This window comes from Vicia villosa, unplaced genomic scaffold (assembly GCF_029867415.1).
Source record: "Vicia villosa cultivar HV-30 ecotype Madison, WI unplaced genomic scaffold, Vvil1.0 ctg.001143F_1_1_1, whole genome shotgun sequence".
Taxonomy (NCBI): domain Eukaryota; kingdom Viridiplantae; phylum Streptophyta; class Magnoliopsida; order Fabales; family Fabaceae; genus Vicia; species Vicia villosa.
The window spans coordinates 8,221-26,546 of record NW_026705500.1 but is presented as its reverse complement, the minus strand read 5'-3'; the positions used below and the strand labels follow the sequence as shown (position 1 = coordinate 26,546).

At 32.8% G+C, this 18,326-nt stretch overlaps 1 protein-coding gene across 1 annotated transcript; it reads right to left on the bottom strand.

The window, feature by feature from the left end:
* Positions 1-12,229: 12,229 nt before the first annotated feature.
* LOC131633568 (uncharacterized) lies at positions 12,230-14,146 on the bottom strand. Its single transcript, XM_058904266.1, has one exon. It carries the CDS (start codon positions 14,144-14,146, stop codon positions 12,230-12,232), a length of 1,917 nt encoding a protein of 638 aa, XP_058760249.1.
* Positions 14,147-18,326: the final 4,180 nt, after the last annotated feature.

Sequence of the window (18,326 nt, the reverse complement as noted above, 5' to 3'; positions counted from 1 at the left end):
CAAACAATGTATTACCCTTTAATAAATGTTAATTTGAACATATGTTAATCTGTGAGCAACTATTGCACTGGACTCATGTTGGCCTGTCGTGTTCTCAAAACACTTTAGATGGATAAAGAGTATGAGGGAAATGTAGAGGTGGTGAATTTTGATCTCTGTCTCATCTTGATATTGTTATTTGTAATCTAACTAGTTTAATCACTTAACAGGCTACTGGAGAGGAATATTTTATGGAGCCTGCTAATTCCAGGAGGTTGTTCCGTGCTCTCCTTGATGTTGGTCTTTTAAAGACCACAACTGGAAACCGTGTCTTTAGTGCCCTGAAGGTACACAAACATCATATTACAATACATATTGTTATTAATATTTCCATTTTTGTAGATGTATGAGTTAAACAATTGTTATGATTTACAGGGAGCACTAGATGGGGGTTTGGATATTCTTCATAGTGACAAAAGGTTTGTGGGTTTTGATAAGGAAAAGAAGCAGCTTGATGCAGAGATTCACCGCAAATATATCTTTGGTTGACACATTGCATCTTATACAAGAAGGTTCTTTTTAATATTAGAGGTACCCTGAGAAATACCAGACTCATTTCGGTGAGTATATTGAGAAATTTTTATGTTCAGATTATCTGAGAGAAGATGACATTGTTCAGTTTGCACCTTGCTCGCAAAGTGTTCGATAAAAGTTCACAACCAATATGTTTCTTCTATTTTCTGGGTTTGTTTAGAGGATGTTTAAAACCCCCGCAATCTCAATCATTTTCAATTTTTTTTGCCAAGCTATCCTCCACGTAGCGTGCCAAGTTAGCCTCTGTTAGTGAAAACTAACGGGAGAGACCAAATTTAAGGACGGAAAATTTTGGTAGGATCATTGTTTGAAGGAAAATTTTAGAGGGACTTAAACCAAAATTGATTATATTTATAAGGACGCCAAACATATTTAACCCTTTATCATATATATTATATGTAGAATGCTTGTTTTCCATACACCTCACGTAAAATACATTCATTTAAATTGACATAGATACTATAATCTGAAAATTAAATTGTATTTGAAAACCAACTTAAACAAACCATTGTTTTTGCATTGCATGTGTCCCATCGTGCATTTGATGTTTTTTTACATATAGATTATGGTATAATGGTATGGCTCCCAGATGCATTATTGTCTTCGATTATAGTTAAGTTTCATTAAATACAAGAAATTTTACTATAATCGAAGACAACAATGTATCTAAGGCTCCATAAATTATTGTAACTATGATCAAAGGTAATTTATGATTTACATAATTTATGTTGATGGGTTTCGAACCTAGTACCTGTGTGTAAGTATCACAACGACTTATAAGTATAACCATTGTGATAAGTGGCGTCCGTCCTACCTTTTAATAACGGTTTTTGGACCGTGATAGAAATAACAAACTTACAACCACACCCTACTTAATAATGGTACGACCCACGTGATTGTACCCTTTTTCCAACCGTTGTGAAAGGGGTTTTCCGTAGTAGTGCTAGGTCCCTTCCTGGCAGTTACTAAACTCCCCGTAAAAAGATCCACACATGAATCAAGGGGATCTGAACATATCAGAGTATAAAAATTATGTGAGCAATGTCTGATAGTCTTGCTACACATTCAAGTAAAAATTATATTAAATATAGTTTAAATAATTTAGTTATATACAAGAATTAAATTATATAAAATAATGAAATATAGCCATGTGATATTCACGCCAAAAACAACAATATCTTGTTACTATCCACATATTAGTTATGTGGCATCTCAGCTGCCATGTTAAAATCACGCCACAAATTTTCCATTAAATTAAATCTAGTTTAAACAATTTAGTTATATGCAAGAATTAAATTAAATAAAATAATGAAATATAAACAACTTACCATAGCTTTTCTGGAACGTTCGTCAACAAAATACTCTGATTTCAATGAGTATATTAAGCATATGTTTGTGTAGTGAACTGAATGCAATTGGAAGCAATCGTTCCATTAAAACATGGCAATCATGACTTTTAATTCCATACAACTTCCCAATGTTGGCGTCGGCGTACCATGTCAAGTTTGAAGCATAACCATTAAACATTCTCAATTCATTTAATCATCGACAAAGCACTTCAGCTTCTATGAAAGTTAGATTGTAAACAACCTTGAGTTTTAATAATTTTCTATTCGGTTGAGACTTCAATCCCACCTCTTTTCGATTACAGCAAATTACCATGTCTTTTCTAGCCTTCTCATTATCTTTTGTTTTTCCTTGAACACCCATTATTATGTTCAATACATTATCAAAAAAATTCTTCTCAATATGCATAACATCAAGATTATGTCGCAACAAATTAGCTTTCCAATATGGGAGGTTGAAAAATATACTTCTTTTTGTCCAATTGTGAGTGACCCAATATCCCTGAATTATATTGTTACAGAATATATCGTAAGTCCATTCTGCAATCCACAACCTCTTCAAATAATCAATTAATAGTTGTAAATACACACAAATTTCAGCTATTGGACTCGACGGTCCAAGAATGATGCAAGTCAAAAACATGTATGTTTTTGTCATGCACGTCTCAAGAGGAAGGTTGTAAGGGGTTATAATAATTGGCCAACAAGAAAATCCACTTCCTGATGCTTTGATATATGGAGTAAAACCCTTTCTAGGTTATGCAGTAAAATCAGGATGTATCAGATAAAAGGTCTTCCATGCCTCACCATTAGAAGAATGTTGTCTGAACTTGTATTGTTTGTGTGATGCTTTTGTCATTTGACTTGAACTATGCATTGAAGCAAACATTCTTATTCTTTTTTTAAAAAATAAATTATATTATCTACTTTTAATTTTTTTTATAATAATGTGTTTAAAAAAATGTATTTATTAAATAATATTGTATTAAAAATTATTCTGTTTTATAATCTATTTTTACTACTGTTTTTTTAAAAAAATATTTATTAAAAACATTGAATACAAAAATAATACTATTTTTTATGCAATATATCTAATTTTTTATACTGATTTTTAAAATAAGACTTATTAAAAAAAATTGAAAACCATTTCTAATACAAAGTTATATATGTTTTATACTGTTTTACACAACTTTATCATTTTTTGAAATAATATAATATTTTTATACCGCTTTTATTAAAAAAAAATCAATTTTTGAATTAATATAATTTTTTTATTATATTCTTATGCTGTTTTTGAAATAATATAAATACTATTTGTTAAAATAATTTCTAAAATAATATACCCTAATGTAATATTTTTTATTAAACTCTATCTTTACTAATCTCAATCAACAAATAGCAACAAATATCAGTAATGTCACTACAAACATCAACAACAAATATCAAATAATAATATTTTTACTAAACACAATATTTTATAAATAATATAATATCAGTACAAACATCAACAAATATCACTACAATTTTTAAAACAATGGAGAAGAAAGTGTACCTCGAGTGAACAAAAATTACTGCACACTTTAACTTTGGATCTCCTTGCAAAATTTGATACTTTTAGATGATAAAATTGGTATGTAAAAATAGAAAATGATAATAAAAAGGTATCAATAAAAATCTAATATACACAGAAAATTAAAAATTTAACTGAAAAGAAATACAAAACGAAATTAAAAATAACCTTTTGAAAATTGAAGGTTTGAGAGGAATAAAAAATATAGGAAAAATATTTGATTTAAGAATGAAGGTTCAGAGAGGAGGAAGAAAATGGGGAAGATGCTAAATATATAATGAAGAAGCTGTGTGGAAAATATGAGGACGCTGCATATTTATGGGTGTTCGTCTGTGAGGGGGCTCCCCACAAGTGCCAAACAGTCACATTTTTCTTAGGATAGCCCCTCGCAAAATGCATTGATGTTCCCAACAACCACAGTTAAAGCACTGACATGCGAAGTGGTGACAAGACATGTCTTTCAGGACAATTTGTGAGGGGTGTCCCCAAACTAGATGAGCAATCACATTTTGCATGGGGTAGCCCCTTGCAAAATGCACACCCCTGACATGCTTTATGCATTGACGTGACAAATGGTAGAAGAATATATCTGGCTACGAGATTACCCTCGAAAATGCATACATTATTGGCACCATTTTGAATGTGTGTTGGGTTACCCCTCGCAATACGCAAATTCAAAATTTGAAAAATCGCTCCTTAACATTTGCGAGGGGCCTTCCTAAAAAATGTTTTTTTTTTATTTTTTTTTATACTACCTCCGTTCCTTTATATAAGAGGCAATTCACTTTTTTAGGTTCATTGAATAATCAATATATCTGGTTTGTATATTGACTAGATACATTAATTATTCAATGAATCTAGAAAAGTGAATTGTTTCTTATATAAAGGAACGGAGGTATTATTTTCTACTTAGCGAGGAATTTATTCACAGGCATATTTTTAGTGAGGGGTGTTTCACCTAACAAATTCTCCTAGCTAAACAAAAGTTTTTTTAGGCTTTGTTTGTGAGTTTGGAGGGGAAAGGAGAGGAGAGCTTTGAAAAATAGGAAGGATTAGGTGAAAATAATATGAAGGTTTTGGTTGGGAGGATTTTGGAGGGTTAACTTTTATTCATAACACCAAAAATTCCCTAATTTGGGAGAACTTGAAATTTATATTGAATGATGATTTTGGAGTGTTTTTGTAACACCCGTAATGAGAATAATTATCTAATTTAGTTAGTTTTGAATATTTGTCGTAAATTATTGCATTTTGAGTTGTCGAGACAGGTATTTTAACTGAGTAGTCGATCGAGTTCTAATAGTATTGTTTAGCATTTTAGTATTAAAAATATTAATAATATCATTATTAGTGTTTAGGAGATATACTGCTAAATTAAATGAATTATTTAATTTAAGCATAGAATAATGTTAGGGGGTATGTATGATTGTTTATTGGCTAAGAGGATGTGTGATGTACGAATATAATATTAGGCCATTTCAAAATTATGAAACAAAAGTGGAAGTTGTGGTATAACACTTAGGCTTTGGTAAAATAGAAAATAGAAAATAAAAGCATAGCAGAAGAGGATTTTCAGGAGAGAAGCAGAAAAGGCACGTAGAGCAATTGGGTGATTTCAATCGAAAACCAATTTAGAGCAACCTTTGATCCAAGATAAATGGTGGGTTCTAGCACTATAATTAGGGATATGATAAATCTTATGTGGGGTTTGGTTAAAAATTTTATCTCGGTGTTGGTATGTTTTTGGTGTTTTTGCTGTTATGTGATTGTTTCTGAAAATAATCATGTGACGAACTATGTTTCTGTGATGAGTGTAAATGACTGTGTTGAATCCATGATTTTGAAATTGTTGTGCTTTGGTTAACTAGGACGATGAATGTGTGAATGATGATGTTTTTTGCATTGTTGATTTGCTGGGAAATATGAAGTGATTCTAAAAAAATAAATTGAATTGAAAACGAAGGAATAGGATTATGGAAGAACAAAGGCAGAAGAGAAAATTTTGTGTGGTGGGGCCCACATTATTTAGAGGCGGGCGCCTCATATAGTGGGATGGGGGCCCCACCAAAATAAATAAGGGATGGGTGCATGAAGGGGTTAGGACAAGTTCCCCTATTAGCCAAGGTGGGTGCCCTAAAACGTTATGGGTAGGACGAGGTCCTTAGTGTTAAGGGGCGGGGTCATAAAAACTTCCACCAATAATAATCCTCCTAAGTGCTCTGTAGGGACATGTTTAGTATAATTTTTTGTTTATCCTAATTAAATTAGCTAACTAAATCAATAGCAACAACAACACAAAAATATTTAGCAGAATGTTTAACATAATTGAAGAAGTTTGGATTTTAGAAAAGATGTCCATAACAGGGTTATCGTGAATAATAATAGGTTGCAGAGTTGAGGATTGCATACTAGTACAGGAATTAAATAATAGATTAGAAATAATGATACCAGTAGTGGAAAATGTATCTATGCTGAAGGCATTTACGCCATTGTGATTTGAGTCGGAAAATGTAATATCCCATATGATGTTTGAAATATTTATACTCTGATTGTCGTTATATTTACGGGGTAAAAATGGGGTGTTACAATTTTGGATGACTTACATAAATTTTTCAAATATCTTTTAAGGTGTTTATAGTATTCTAAAAATTAAAAATATATTAATGATATACATTGTTTTATCAATTTATACAAAATCATTTTTTTAAAGAATATCAAATATTTTTCTATATTTTTTTAAAAATTCGTTTTTGAAAGTTTTCTCCTCCTCTCCCTTCTAATCTCTCAAACAAAGCCTTAGTGTACATTGGAATATGTTTTATAAATTATATATATATATATATATATATATATATATATATATATATATATATATATATATATATATATATATATATATATATATTTTATATATATATTAGTTTTTAGGTCATTAATGTTAAAAAACTTAAAACAAAAATATTTAACATATTCAAAGAATCAATTTGATAATGATTAAAATAAAATACAAAAAATAAAAATTATTAGACTTCTTTTACTGATAGAGTGATCTCAACCATCCAATCTATTAGAATTATTTTATATTTTTATTGTATTTTAAATTTTTACCATTCGTTTTTAGTCTGAACCACCAGTATTGTCACAAATTCCAAATATCAAATCTAAATCTAAAAACAAAATAAACTTGAGTCCTCTCTTGTCTCTTTCACAATAAAAATACGACTTGGAATGTTGTCTCGAATGGCCATGGGTGTTTTTAGTACAACAAAATTTTCACATGATCTGTTTGTGCTTAAGCATTCATCGTTCTCTCACTGCAACACTATATAGTGCTTTAAAATTCTTAGATAGAGGTAAAAAAATTGTGCTCTCAAAGAATAGGCAACAACCGCTTCTTGTATGGCTGGAAATCCGAAGCCTAAAATTTTAGGCTTCAGTTTTTATAGTTTAAGCTGCGGTTTTCTGCGGTTGTGAAAAATGTTGTAGCGTGTATAAGGTTGCACAAACAATTTATTTGAGTAATAATATAAGTTCAAAAAGGTAATAAATGGACTAAAATAATTGATTAGGTTGTTTTAAAGGAAAACGAATAGTAACAACTATTAGATCATGACATGCAAAACATAGGTGTAGACTTCTCTATTACTCTAAAAGGACAATTTTGCAAATCAATATTACCATCACGTAGCAAATAGCATCCAATTGATATATAACATAAGGTGTGTTAATTCATAAAAAGTGGACCACAAAAATATATATGTTTTCAGTTCACGAAAGCATTCTTGGATTCATTTATAAAGTAAGTTGTATTCATGCATTTGTTTTCTCAATTGGACCCCATACCAAAAGTTCTACTGGGTGGTGGTATTCAATAATTCATATATTTCTAAATCAAGCACGAAATAAATCTCAAATAAATTATTCTAATAAAAATAACGGAGAGATTGAGAATTTTTTTAAAATAAAGAATGTAAAAATTGGTGTACGTATGTGGCTAGAAACCACACACTATAATAGTTGCACATGCACAAATAGTACTTAAACACCAATATGCCATTTGATGGTTGTCCTTGTTGGACAGCAATACAAAATGTTTCTATTTCACAAAAACTACTTTACTCTGTTTTAGCTATTGTATTAGGTTCAATAATACAAAATAGAGATTCAACAATATATTTAAGCTATTGTATTAGGTTCAATAATACAAAATAGAGATACAACAATAAATTTAAGGGATAATAGACATTTACTCCCTGTTATATAGGCGAGATTCGGGTTATTCCCTATTCTTTTTTTTTTGATTACTCCCCTGTATTTTTAGGGTACCCCCTAAGCGTGTAAAAAACAGTGGAAAACCAGGGGATAAATCAAAAAGACAAGATTACAGGGGTCCTAGGGAGGTAAATTATAGAACTTTTCATATTTTAAGAAGGTAATTAAAAAAAATTAATAGGGAGTAACCCGAATCTCGCCTATATGACAGGAGATAAATGTCTATCATCCCTAAATTTAAAAGATCGAGATATAATATAATAATGCATTTTATTCGGGGTAATTATAGAAAAAATAGAATGTAAAAAAAATTTTAAATTAAGAAAAAATCTTGATACATTGACATAATAAGTATGAACCTTTTTTGTGGGATGATAATTATATACAAAAATACTCACGCGGTTGACAACTTTCTCTAGAGCATTATTCATGATTACAAACAAATTTCATGCACACTGCATCATGGACTTGGTGTGGACAAATTTCATGCATCCTTTCTATAATCTTTTTGGATTTTGTATGTAATTGAAGCAAGTGTTGACGTGTCTATGCTTGAAATCGCACATTAAAGAGATAAAATTGTTCGATAAAATTTTTAAATTATCATTTTTTTTTTAATTATTAGAGTAGTGTTTTAGGTAGGATTCTCGTAAATTTAAATTATAATTAATATATTCGTTGAAAGTTGGATTCTTGGAAAGACTATCTACAACCTTTTAGCTTAACATGGTAGATCCAAGGTTATTTACTGTGCAAAGTCAGAGTACGATACACATCTATTTCTTTATAAGTTGAGTTGAGTTTATTTATGGTTAGACAATGAGGTTGTATTTTGGAGATTGACATATTATGCCAGTCACTAAATTGCAATAGGATGTTCTGTTAAGACTGCCTCTTTTTTGCTTTTGTATTACACTCACTCATTCATCAGGTTAGAGAAAATCGTAAGCTTTTTCTATATGTCGGGTATCATGATGACGAGAATACTATAAGAGATTCGTAAGAGGTGGCTAAAGCCTTTGCACCATTCAGGGGACACATCTAAGTTTAGGTCTCGAATCAACTATTCATAAAGCATTTTATTATTTTCAAATTAGCGCATCATACCTTTCCGTTTATAAATAAAATCGAGGGATAAGATATATTGTTTTTTTAAAAACTAGTTACATTGTTTGCACAAAATATTAATAAATTAATTTGTTTACAAACTATATTGTTCACCTAGAATATTACATTGCTTACACATAATATATTAAAAAAATTATTTCCCTAAAGATCTGATTTTGTATGTTGGGTGTCAATTATTCTTTATGGCTTTTGTATGCATTTGTTTCTATTATAAAACAAAAAAGGGTTAGATAAATCAATGATTTTCTACTCAACTAAATATTTAAGATCACAAACTTTAAACCCAACATAATTTTCTGATCTTGCAATCCATCATAGAGAACTTTTCATGACAAATGCCCTTGCAAACCCTAAAGTGGTGGACGTAGATAGTTTCAAGCGCTTCATGATGTTTCATTATCAATTTTTTATATTTAGTATGCTTTTATAATGGAAGTTTTATATGATTCACGCGGATCATTAACGGTAGTATCTTGAACGTTGATACTCATGAAGTGGACGACGAAGATTTGTTTAAGGATGGTGACGCTATCCTCAATAATTACGCCAAACTATCTCCTCAATTTTGACTAAAACCGAGTAGAAAATCGGGGTGAATAAGCTTTTTTAAACATTACATTGTTTACACAAAATATTAAAATACATTAATTACAGCAATTCTGATTCATTACCGTCGCTGTTATTCTTGGAGAACAACAAATCTATATTTTGTTGCATATCTTATATGCATCCAACTTCTAATAAGTTATTGAAGGTTGATCTCTCTTCTTTGTTTAACTTGAAGTAAATATATTTTTTCTCTGCACTTGCAATCCATCATAGAGAATTTTTCCAACCTTTTTTAACTTGAATCAAAGATTTCATTATCTTGAGCAAATGCATTCACAAGAAAGAGAATAAAATATATAGTGGTGGACGTAATAGTTTGTTGTGGATTGATGTGTTGGCAATATCCTGAGCGTGATTCCTTTATGAATGTAGGATAAAGATTTGTTGTTGTAGCTGTGTAACGAGACCCCTCAGTTTTTTTTAAAAACCGAGGGGATAAGTATTTTATTTTTGAATAAAAAATAAAATAAAATAAGGAAACCCCTCGGATTTAGTAAAAAACTGAAGTAATAAGTTTCAAGAAAAAAAGGTGAATGATAAATAATTGAAAGTAACATGTCATGTTTCAATTTTAGCTTTTTTACTAGTCACCATTTTTTATGTGCAGTTTACACCATGTTTAGGAATAAATTTTTCAATATTGTCAACCAAGGAAATCATTGTTGTTTTCTTTGATTGACAACATATGAAGGTTATTTCAAAAATACAACAACAACATCAACACCATTATGTAAGATAGATTGCAAGAGCGAAAAAATATTTTGTTCAAGATAGAAGAACACAGAACACTGAATATTTTTCTGTCTTGCAATATATGAAGGTTATTTCAAAAATACAACAACAACAACATCAACACCATTATGTGAGATAGATTGCAAGAGTGAAAAAATATTTTGTTCAAGATAGAAGAACACAGAACATTGAATATTTTTCTGTCTTGCAATCCATCCCAAAGAATGATGGGTACGAGTTTGAGGCGGTTACATTAGTTAGGATTAGGGTAAAATCTGTTTAAAGAGTGCTTTTATAGTAAAATATGATTATTCTATCCTTCAGTTATTATGAAAATCGAAGGGATAGATCACTTAGTTTATCCTTATAAATAAATAAAAACATAAACTGCAATAGATGGGATTCAAAGCATGTCCTAAGTTATTTTTTCTCTCGGTTATGTTAAAAACAGAAGGAATAAGTGGTTTTATTTTTAATTTTAAATAAAATATGATGCACGTCGACATTATAACTCAGTTTTTTGTCGGGTGAGGTGAATGCTTTATTATGAATTGTATTATTTGTACTAGTGTATTCGAGATGAAGACTTTTGAAAATTCTAGTAACACACACTCGATGTCAAACTGGATGTTATGACATCCACAATTACACAGCACAGACAATAATAGTAAACAACATAAAACAGTAAAGAACACACATAATTGTTTACCCAGTTTGGTTCAAACAACCTACTCTGGGGGCTACCAAGCCAGGGATGAAGTCCACTATTAGCAGTATCAATTTAGAGCTAAACTCCCAGTTTACAACTCCTCACTTAATCACTACCCAATGACCCTTCTACCTAGGTTCTACCTAGATATGGAATATCTCCATTCCACTCCCCCTCAATCACAGCAGTGATACACAAACACAATAAACAATTACAGATAGAAGACACTCTTCAAAAACACACCTTGATCTACTTAAAAGCTTCAATCAAGAGACACACACTCGTGCTTAAAAGCTTAGAGTGACACAACTAAAACACATACTAATTCCAACGCAATCATAAAAGATAATAGCGTGGATCACAAAAGACAGTTACAGAACAACCGTTCTTCACAATTACAATCTTTTGTTTGCGTTCCAAATTAGGATTGCAGGTCTTTTTATAAGCAGTCTTGGGCCTTGGGCTTTTTAGAAACACATTAGGGTTAACAAAGTTAACCTAATTCACACGCCAACTGTCTGTTACATAATGTACTGTCAATAGGATCTTCTAGACGAAATATGCAGCACTCAATAAAAAGTTTCCTAAAGTGATAAAAAGGATAAATCAGGAAACACACTTCATAATCAATAACAGCTCCTGCTGTCACATATGGATGTCATGACATTGATCATGACATTCCTTACAAAACCTGTATTAGCTCCACACATATATGCAACCTGCATTAACACAAACAACCAGGTATGTTTTACCAATAAAGCAGCCAACTTGCAAAGCACCTTCAATCTCCCCCTTTGGCAAATTTTTGGCTAAAACATCCTGTCACACCATACCAGAGAAACACTTGCAGCGGATAGTCAAAACAAACATAAGCCAATACAAACAATCAGCATACATAAGCAGTATGCACACAGTGCTTAGACAGATCAGCATACATAAGTAGTATGCACATAGTGCTCAGACAAAAACAGACAGTGCATAAGAGTAGCACAAGCACAAGCCATAAGAGTAGCACAAGCACAAACAGATCAACACAAAGATAAGCTATTAGAATTATTGATCACACACAACCACCAGTCTTGTTGTTCTGGGGTGACACACATAATACTTCTCCCCCTGTTTGGCCACAAATGTTGCCAAAGCCAAGATAAGAGTCTTCTCCTCGCTCAACGAGTTTAAATAAGTCCGAAAATAAAACAAACCAAAGTAAAACTAAAACAGACGGTATGAAATGCAACAGAGCAAATCAAATAAAACAAAAAAAATAAACACACTAGACTCTAGTTGCAATTATTGCTTAGAGTCAGAACCAGCTGAGGTATTTGAATAACTTTCTTTCTCAGAGTCATCAGCAGGACTAGCACTTTCTTCCTCTACTTCTTGATCATCTTTTTCTTCCACCTCTTCTGTATCTGCAAACTTCTCATTCTCATCCATTTCCATAGTTCGTATCATTTGCTCAAGAGACATTTTTCTAGCTTCCAATTCTTTGCAAGTCTCTTTTAAGATTACTATGACATCTTCTTTACTGATTGATGCTCCTGATTTGGAAGTTTCAGCTGATGTCATGACAATGTCTGGAACATGCTTTCCCTTAAATAGTTTGTAATGGAAAGCCAAGGGACATTCTCTTTTGCACACCATATCATGTTCGTTGAGAATGTTTGGATATTGGTCCAGAATTATACCACTCAAGAGAGATGGAAAGGCAATTGGACCCTTAATACTGAAGCTTCCAGCATGCTTTATGGTTTGGTCAACAATATATGCTCCATAATTAAACTTTGCCTTTGTTCCTACAACATACAGAAATCTACCAAGCACAGTTGAGATAGTGGACTTGTGATTTGTTGGAACCCAATTAGCTGCTCCTATTTTGTGAAGCATTGCATACTTGATGCTCAGCTTGCTTGCAGTGAGTTTCTCTTTCATGGGCCAGCTTTTTACCTGCTTGGCTGTGATCACTTGACACACTTGGTTATCTGTTACTTCCAGCTCGGTTTGAGCTTCATCTGTTCTTCTGAAGAATTGATTAATCACATAAGGAGAGAATGATACACACTTACCTCTTACAAACACCTTTCTGTAGTATACACTTTTGCTATTGCCACAATCTTCAGACAGGTTTACCACAAATTCTTTGACCAACTTCTCATAACATTTGGGAAGATTGCATACAATTTTTAGCAGTCCAGCTTCTTGAATCAGCTCTAAGACCTCCTTGTTTTCAAGAGCATTTGGAGCCAATTCCCTTTCAACAGCCAACCTCTTTTGGAGAACATATTTCCATCTGCTAACACTAGAGGCATAGTGGAAAGATACATTATCAATGGGGACTTCAGGGATGTTAGCAGCAAGTTTACTGGTTGTAGGCTTCTTCCTTGATGGAATGTCAGGGACATTTGCTTCAACATCAAATTCAGGTTCAACAATTTCCCGCTCTTTTCTTTTCTTTGGAATGACCTTGCTCCAAGATTTTGAGGGACCAACTCCTTTGCTTTTGGCAACAGCTTTGCTCTTGACAGGTCCAGCAGAAGTACTCTTCCTTCTGACAGTGTCTTTGATGGGATTGTTCACTTGAGTGCTCCTTTTTGGTGATCCTTGAACAACAACTTTGCCTTTTCTTCGTGTCATTAGCCTGTTGGCTACACTCGGGTTCAAGGAAGTAAGTAATTCGTCTTCAGAGTACTCATCTAAATCTGCCCCATTAGTGTCAGTTTCAGTGTTGGCCTTAGGGTGCACATTATTTTCAATGTCATTGACATCCTCGGTGACATTGATATTCTTAGTTACCCCTTGTTCATCCTTGTTGATTTCTAGGTCACTATCAACGGTGTGAACACCCTCAGCCTTACTTGTGTTATTGGGGGGATCAGCCATTATAGTTTGAAATGGAGTGGTTATTCCAGGTACTTGATGATTCTCCTTCAGAATACGATTAACAATCCTGGTAATTGCACTGTCGACATACTTGGATCCTTCTTTAGTAAGTTTCTCCATGGTAGCGGATGTTGAGGATTTGGTGCCCTTGTTGAGAATACCCTCCTTGGGTCGTTTTGCATGAGTCGTTTTAGGCTTTGTGGCCTTTACTTCGTCACTGCTAATCGTCCTTAGAGGGACAACCTTAAGAACCCTGTTAGGGTTATAAGACTCTTCTGGTGTTGCTGAGTCAGAAATGGGAGATTCATCATTCGATTGCTGAGACATTCTAAACTTTAAAGAACCAGAACTTGTTTCACACTTGTGAGAGCAATAGATGTAAATCAATCTCAGAAAGTAGCTAGTAGAACTACTAGGAAGGTTTGCCGTTTTTAGAATATTAGGGGATCGAGGGGGCTTTTTATGCACACTGAGTGAGGGAAATTTCAAAACATGGATTTTGACAAAGCCCAAATAATATTCCCTCACGTTAGTTAATTGCTATAATAAGTTTTGGTGGAAAATACCCAACATACCCTTTTCTGTCACATTGTCTTTAGATGTTGTTGCAACATTCTCTGTGACATTGCTTTCTGACAGTCCTTTGGGATTATTGCTCTCATTTGACTTTTCTAGTTTTCTTTTCCGATCTGTAATGTCCATCACAAGGCTTACTCTTTCTTCTAGCAGAAGTCTATTGATACTTCTGTATTCCCTTACTTTTGTACATAATTTCTCATTCATTAGACTGGTCTCAGAAAAACTAATAGACAGTTCACTTATAGTGAGATCACCAATATAAGAATCTTTATCTGATTCATCAGAATCATAAGATTCATCAAATTCATGATGGTACATTTTCAATTCTTCCTTGATCATGGAGTAGTCAGAGGGGTGGACAGGAGTGTCAGGCTTCCATAGATAGCAATTATCCTTAGATCTAACTCCCTTCATGACTTCCTCATTTGCTTCATTTGTGACGATACACTCATCTATGGTGAACTTAGCATGGAATCCTTCAAGGCAGCTATCAAGCTCATGATTCAAGAGGAGCTGACAAAACTAGCTGAAGAAGCAGATGATGAAGACGAGGACAAAGAAGAGGATACCGAGAAAGACGAAGGCCGGTGTACCGGCCAAGAGTCCTAAGTCTGACTGTTGATTAGACATTACAGCTTGGTGGTTAGGTATTTAGCAAGGCATACTGTAATTCTCATGTACACTTTAGGTTGTGTAGAACTAGCTGTATCTTATTCTTAATTCTTAACATCCTTTCAAATCTTAAGATATCAAACTTGTATTTGTCATAATTTAGTGCAGCCTTTTGTTTGGCTGCCAGCATGTAGTTTATTATGTACACCAACAGAGAGTCATTTAGCACGGACTCTCTCAAACATGTCTCTCGCATTTCTCACAGACTCCCGTACTATTTTGTCCCACTCTCATTCTCTCTCGTTTTCTCGACATGGAAGAAGGATAAAAGCATAAAAACACCCAACAATCAGAGATTTAAACCAACAAGAGCAAGAATCAAATCCTAATCCCTACAATGAACCCTAAAACCATATTTTAATGCTAGAGATGAAAGAACTAAGATTTGAACTTACCTATTGAGTGTGAGAAATAAACTCACTCAATGCCTCTGAATAGTGCAAGAAACCCTTCTGATTCTTCCTCTTGAGCTTCAACACAGTGAAAATGATAGAAAGATGACGACTGGAGCTTCTTCTCCGGAGAGAGCGTTTTCAGAAAAAATGAAGAAATTATACAAGTCTTTAACCGAGCTTGAACAATCGAACAGAATCAGAGACAATTGAAATACCTTAACGCGTTTTGTGATGGAACAGAAAAATCAAACAGAATCGGAGACAATCGAACAAAACAATCGAGCAGAACAATCGAACCAAAATCAAATGAATCAGATTTTGTGATGGAAATGTAGGAAGAAATCGAAGAGAATTGGAGATGAATTTTGGGATTAGGTTTAGGGGTAAAAACATTCTGAGACTCATTAACGCATTTTGTTAGTTTTAATCCGGCTACGCCAGCGCTTTTAAAAGTGCTTTATTAGGTACCCAATACCAGCGCTTTATTGCCCAAATGCGCTTTCGTAGCTCTCGCCTATAGCAGCGCTTTTAAAAGCGCTTTCATATTCTCCCCTATAGCAGCGCTTTTATAAAAGCGCTTTCTTAAGGTAGCCTTATACAAAGCTTTTCAAAAGCGCTTTCGTAGGATCCCCTATAGCAGCGCTTTTTCCACTTGTTTTTTAGTTTTGTTTTTAGCGAAACCTATAGCAGCGCTTTAGCCTTAAAGCGCTTTTGTAGATCTGCTGCTAAAAGACAAATTTGGCGTAGTGTGATCTTCATCATCTATCTTCACATCAATATTCTCAAGATCAAGAACCAGCTTGTTGAACATATCCAACTGCTCAGCCAACACTTTGTCTTCAATCATCTTAAATTAATACAAGGCTTGCTTCAGGTAGAGTCGATTTACCAGCGATGTGGTCACGTACAAACTTTCAAGTTTCACCCATAACCCTAATACCGTCGTCTCCTTTGATACCCATTGGTTAACCTTATCACCAAGGCTAAATAAAATTGTGTTGTGTGCTTTCTCGATCATGTTCGTCTTCTTTCTATCCGTTAACGCAACATCCATAGTCGCGGCACCCTTTAACACTTCCAAACAACCCTGTAGAACCAGTAGAGCTTTCATCTTCAAGCGCCAAAAACCAAAATCATTCACTCCGGTGAACTTTTCAATCTCATACTTTGTTGAAGGTATCTTCTCCATGCTCACCCACCAATTTGTTGGAATTTACTGCCAATATTAAAGTATAAAACAAGGAACGAATAAAGAACAAGGAAGAAAAAGAACACAAGAATTGGTTATAACTGCTATTCTTTTACTTTCTCTTTGAAAACAAGATTACAAGTTTACAAGAATAATAAATAACCCTCTCACCCAAAATTAGGATTTGCAGTATACAATGATGAGAGACTAGTATGTTATTTATAATAAAACCTAACATACTACTAATGGGCTTATTCCACAAGGTCCATTACACAAGCTAACTTAATAAACAAGCTAACTTAACAAATTAGGGTCTAAACACTTAAACCTAACTTAACATGCTAAGAACCCTAGCATCTTCGACACCACATGTGAACAACCTTCGACTTCATGCTTAATCCTGTCAAACCAAGAAGCTACCTTTCGACCGTACTAGAGTTTGATCCAATATCTCACAAAACCAAACCTCTATAAATCTTTGGGGCTTTTCTGTCATCCCTTAACTCTTTACATTTTGATTATTTATTTTTGTACTTATTCTATCAATTTGATTTTCTTATTTCTACTCCTTTAATGTAGTTGATTTTGAAAAAATAGTTTTAGGTAATAGGGACATAAAAAAAATATTTGTCCCTAATACATTAAAAAAACATTAGTTATATATTTGAATGAAAAAATAAATTGGCTACAAATTTTTGAAATCTTTTACTACTTACTTATTTTTTATTGTGTCAGTTATAAATAAATAAATACAAAACATAGAAAAATATTTGTTACTATTACCTAAAAAAGCATGGAATAATTATTATATTATTAATATAAAGATGTATTAAAAAAGATAACTAAAAATTAAAAAGTTCAACCACCCCCAAGTAAAAGATATATAGAGAACAAACATATAAATTAAACCATTAATAAAAATGATTCATCATCCTAAAAATAAACCAAGTGACCATAAAAAGTTCAAAAAATATAGAGGAGTTCAAAATCACACTAATGATATATTAAAATTAAAGTTCAATAATCTTAAACATCTCACAACTTAAAGAGAATTGCAATTTTGTGTATATAATCAAATAATCTGTTAAAATGAATAAGATAGTTTATGATTATAAAATTGATAAATTATATTATCTAATATTTTTAGGAGAGGTAATTTAGTGAATATGAGTTGGAAAAAATTATAAAATTTCACCAAAATGAGTGCAGTTACACATTGTTTTATTATTCAGAAAGATTGCAACACCATACATGAGGCATAATCAAATGATCATGATTAAACAAATGAAACACTTAGAATGGATATTCTCCAGGAAAGTTGCCAGCAGGATAATAATTGCAAGAAACAAATATTCTTCCATCATCACATTTCACTTTGCCACATCCAACACGTTTTGTATTTCTCCAAACCACTTGATTATAATGACCACATTCACCACCCTCACACATATATTATATAGGCGTTCTTAAGCCACCCATAACTTCACCGCATCTACACCGCTCAGGTTGCCAGCAATCACTACAACATTCTCGCCATACCCGTGAGCTTCTTTGTGTGAGGAGATCACCTTACAGTCCTTACATTTATTTGCATAATTTTGTGCAAAAGCAGCAATTTTGTTATCCCAAACAAGATTTGTGAGATTAATTCCTAGTTCTTATCTCGCCAAAT

Excerpts from the sequence above, each read along its gene's own strand:
- LOC131633568 (XM_058904266.1), bottom strand. The coding sequence starts at position 14,146 with ATGTCTCAGCAATCGAATGATGAATCTCCCATTTCTGACTCAGCAACA.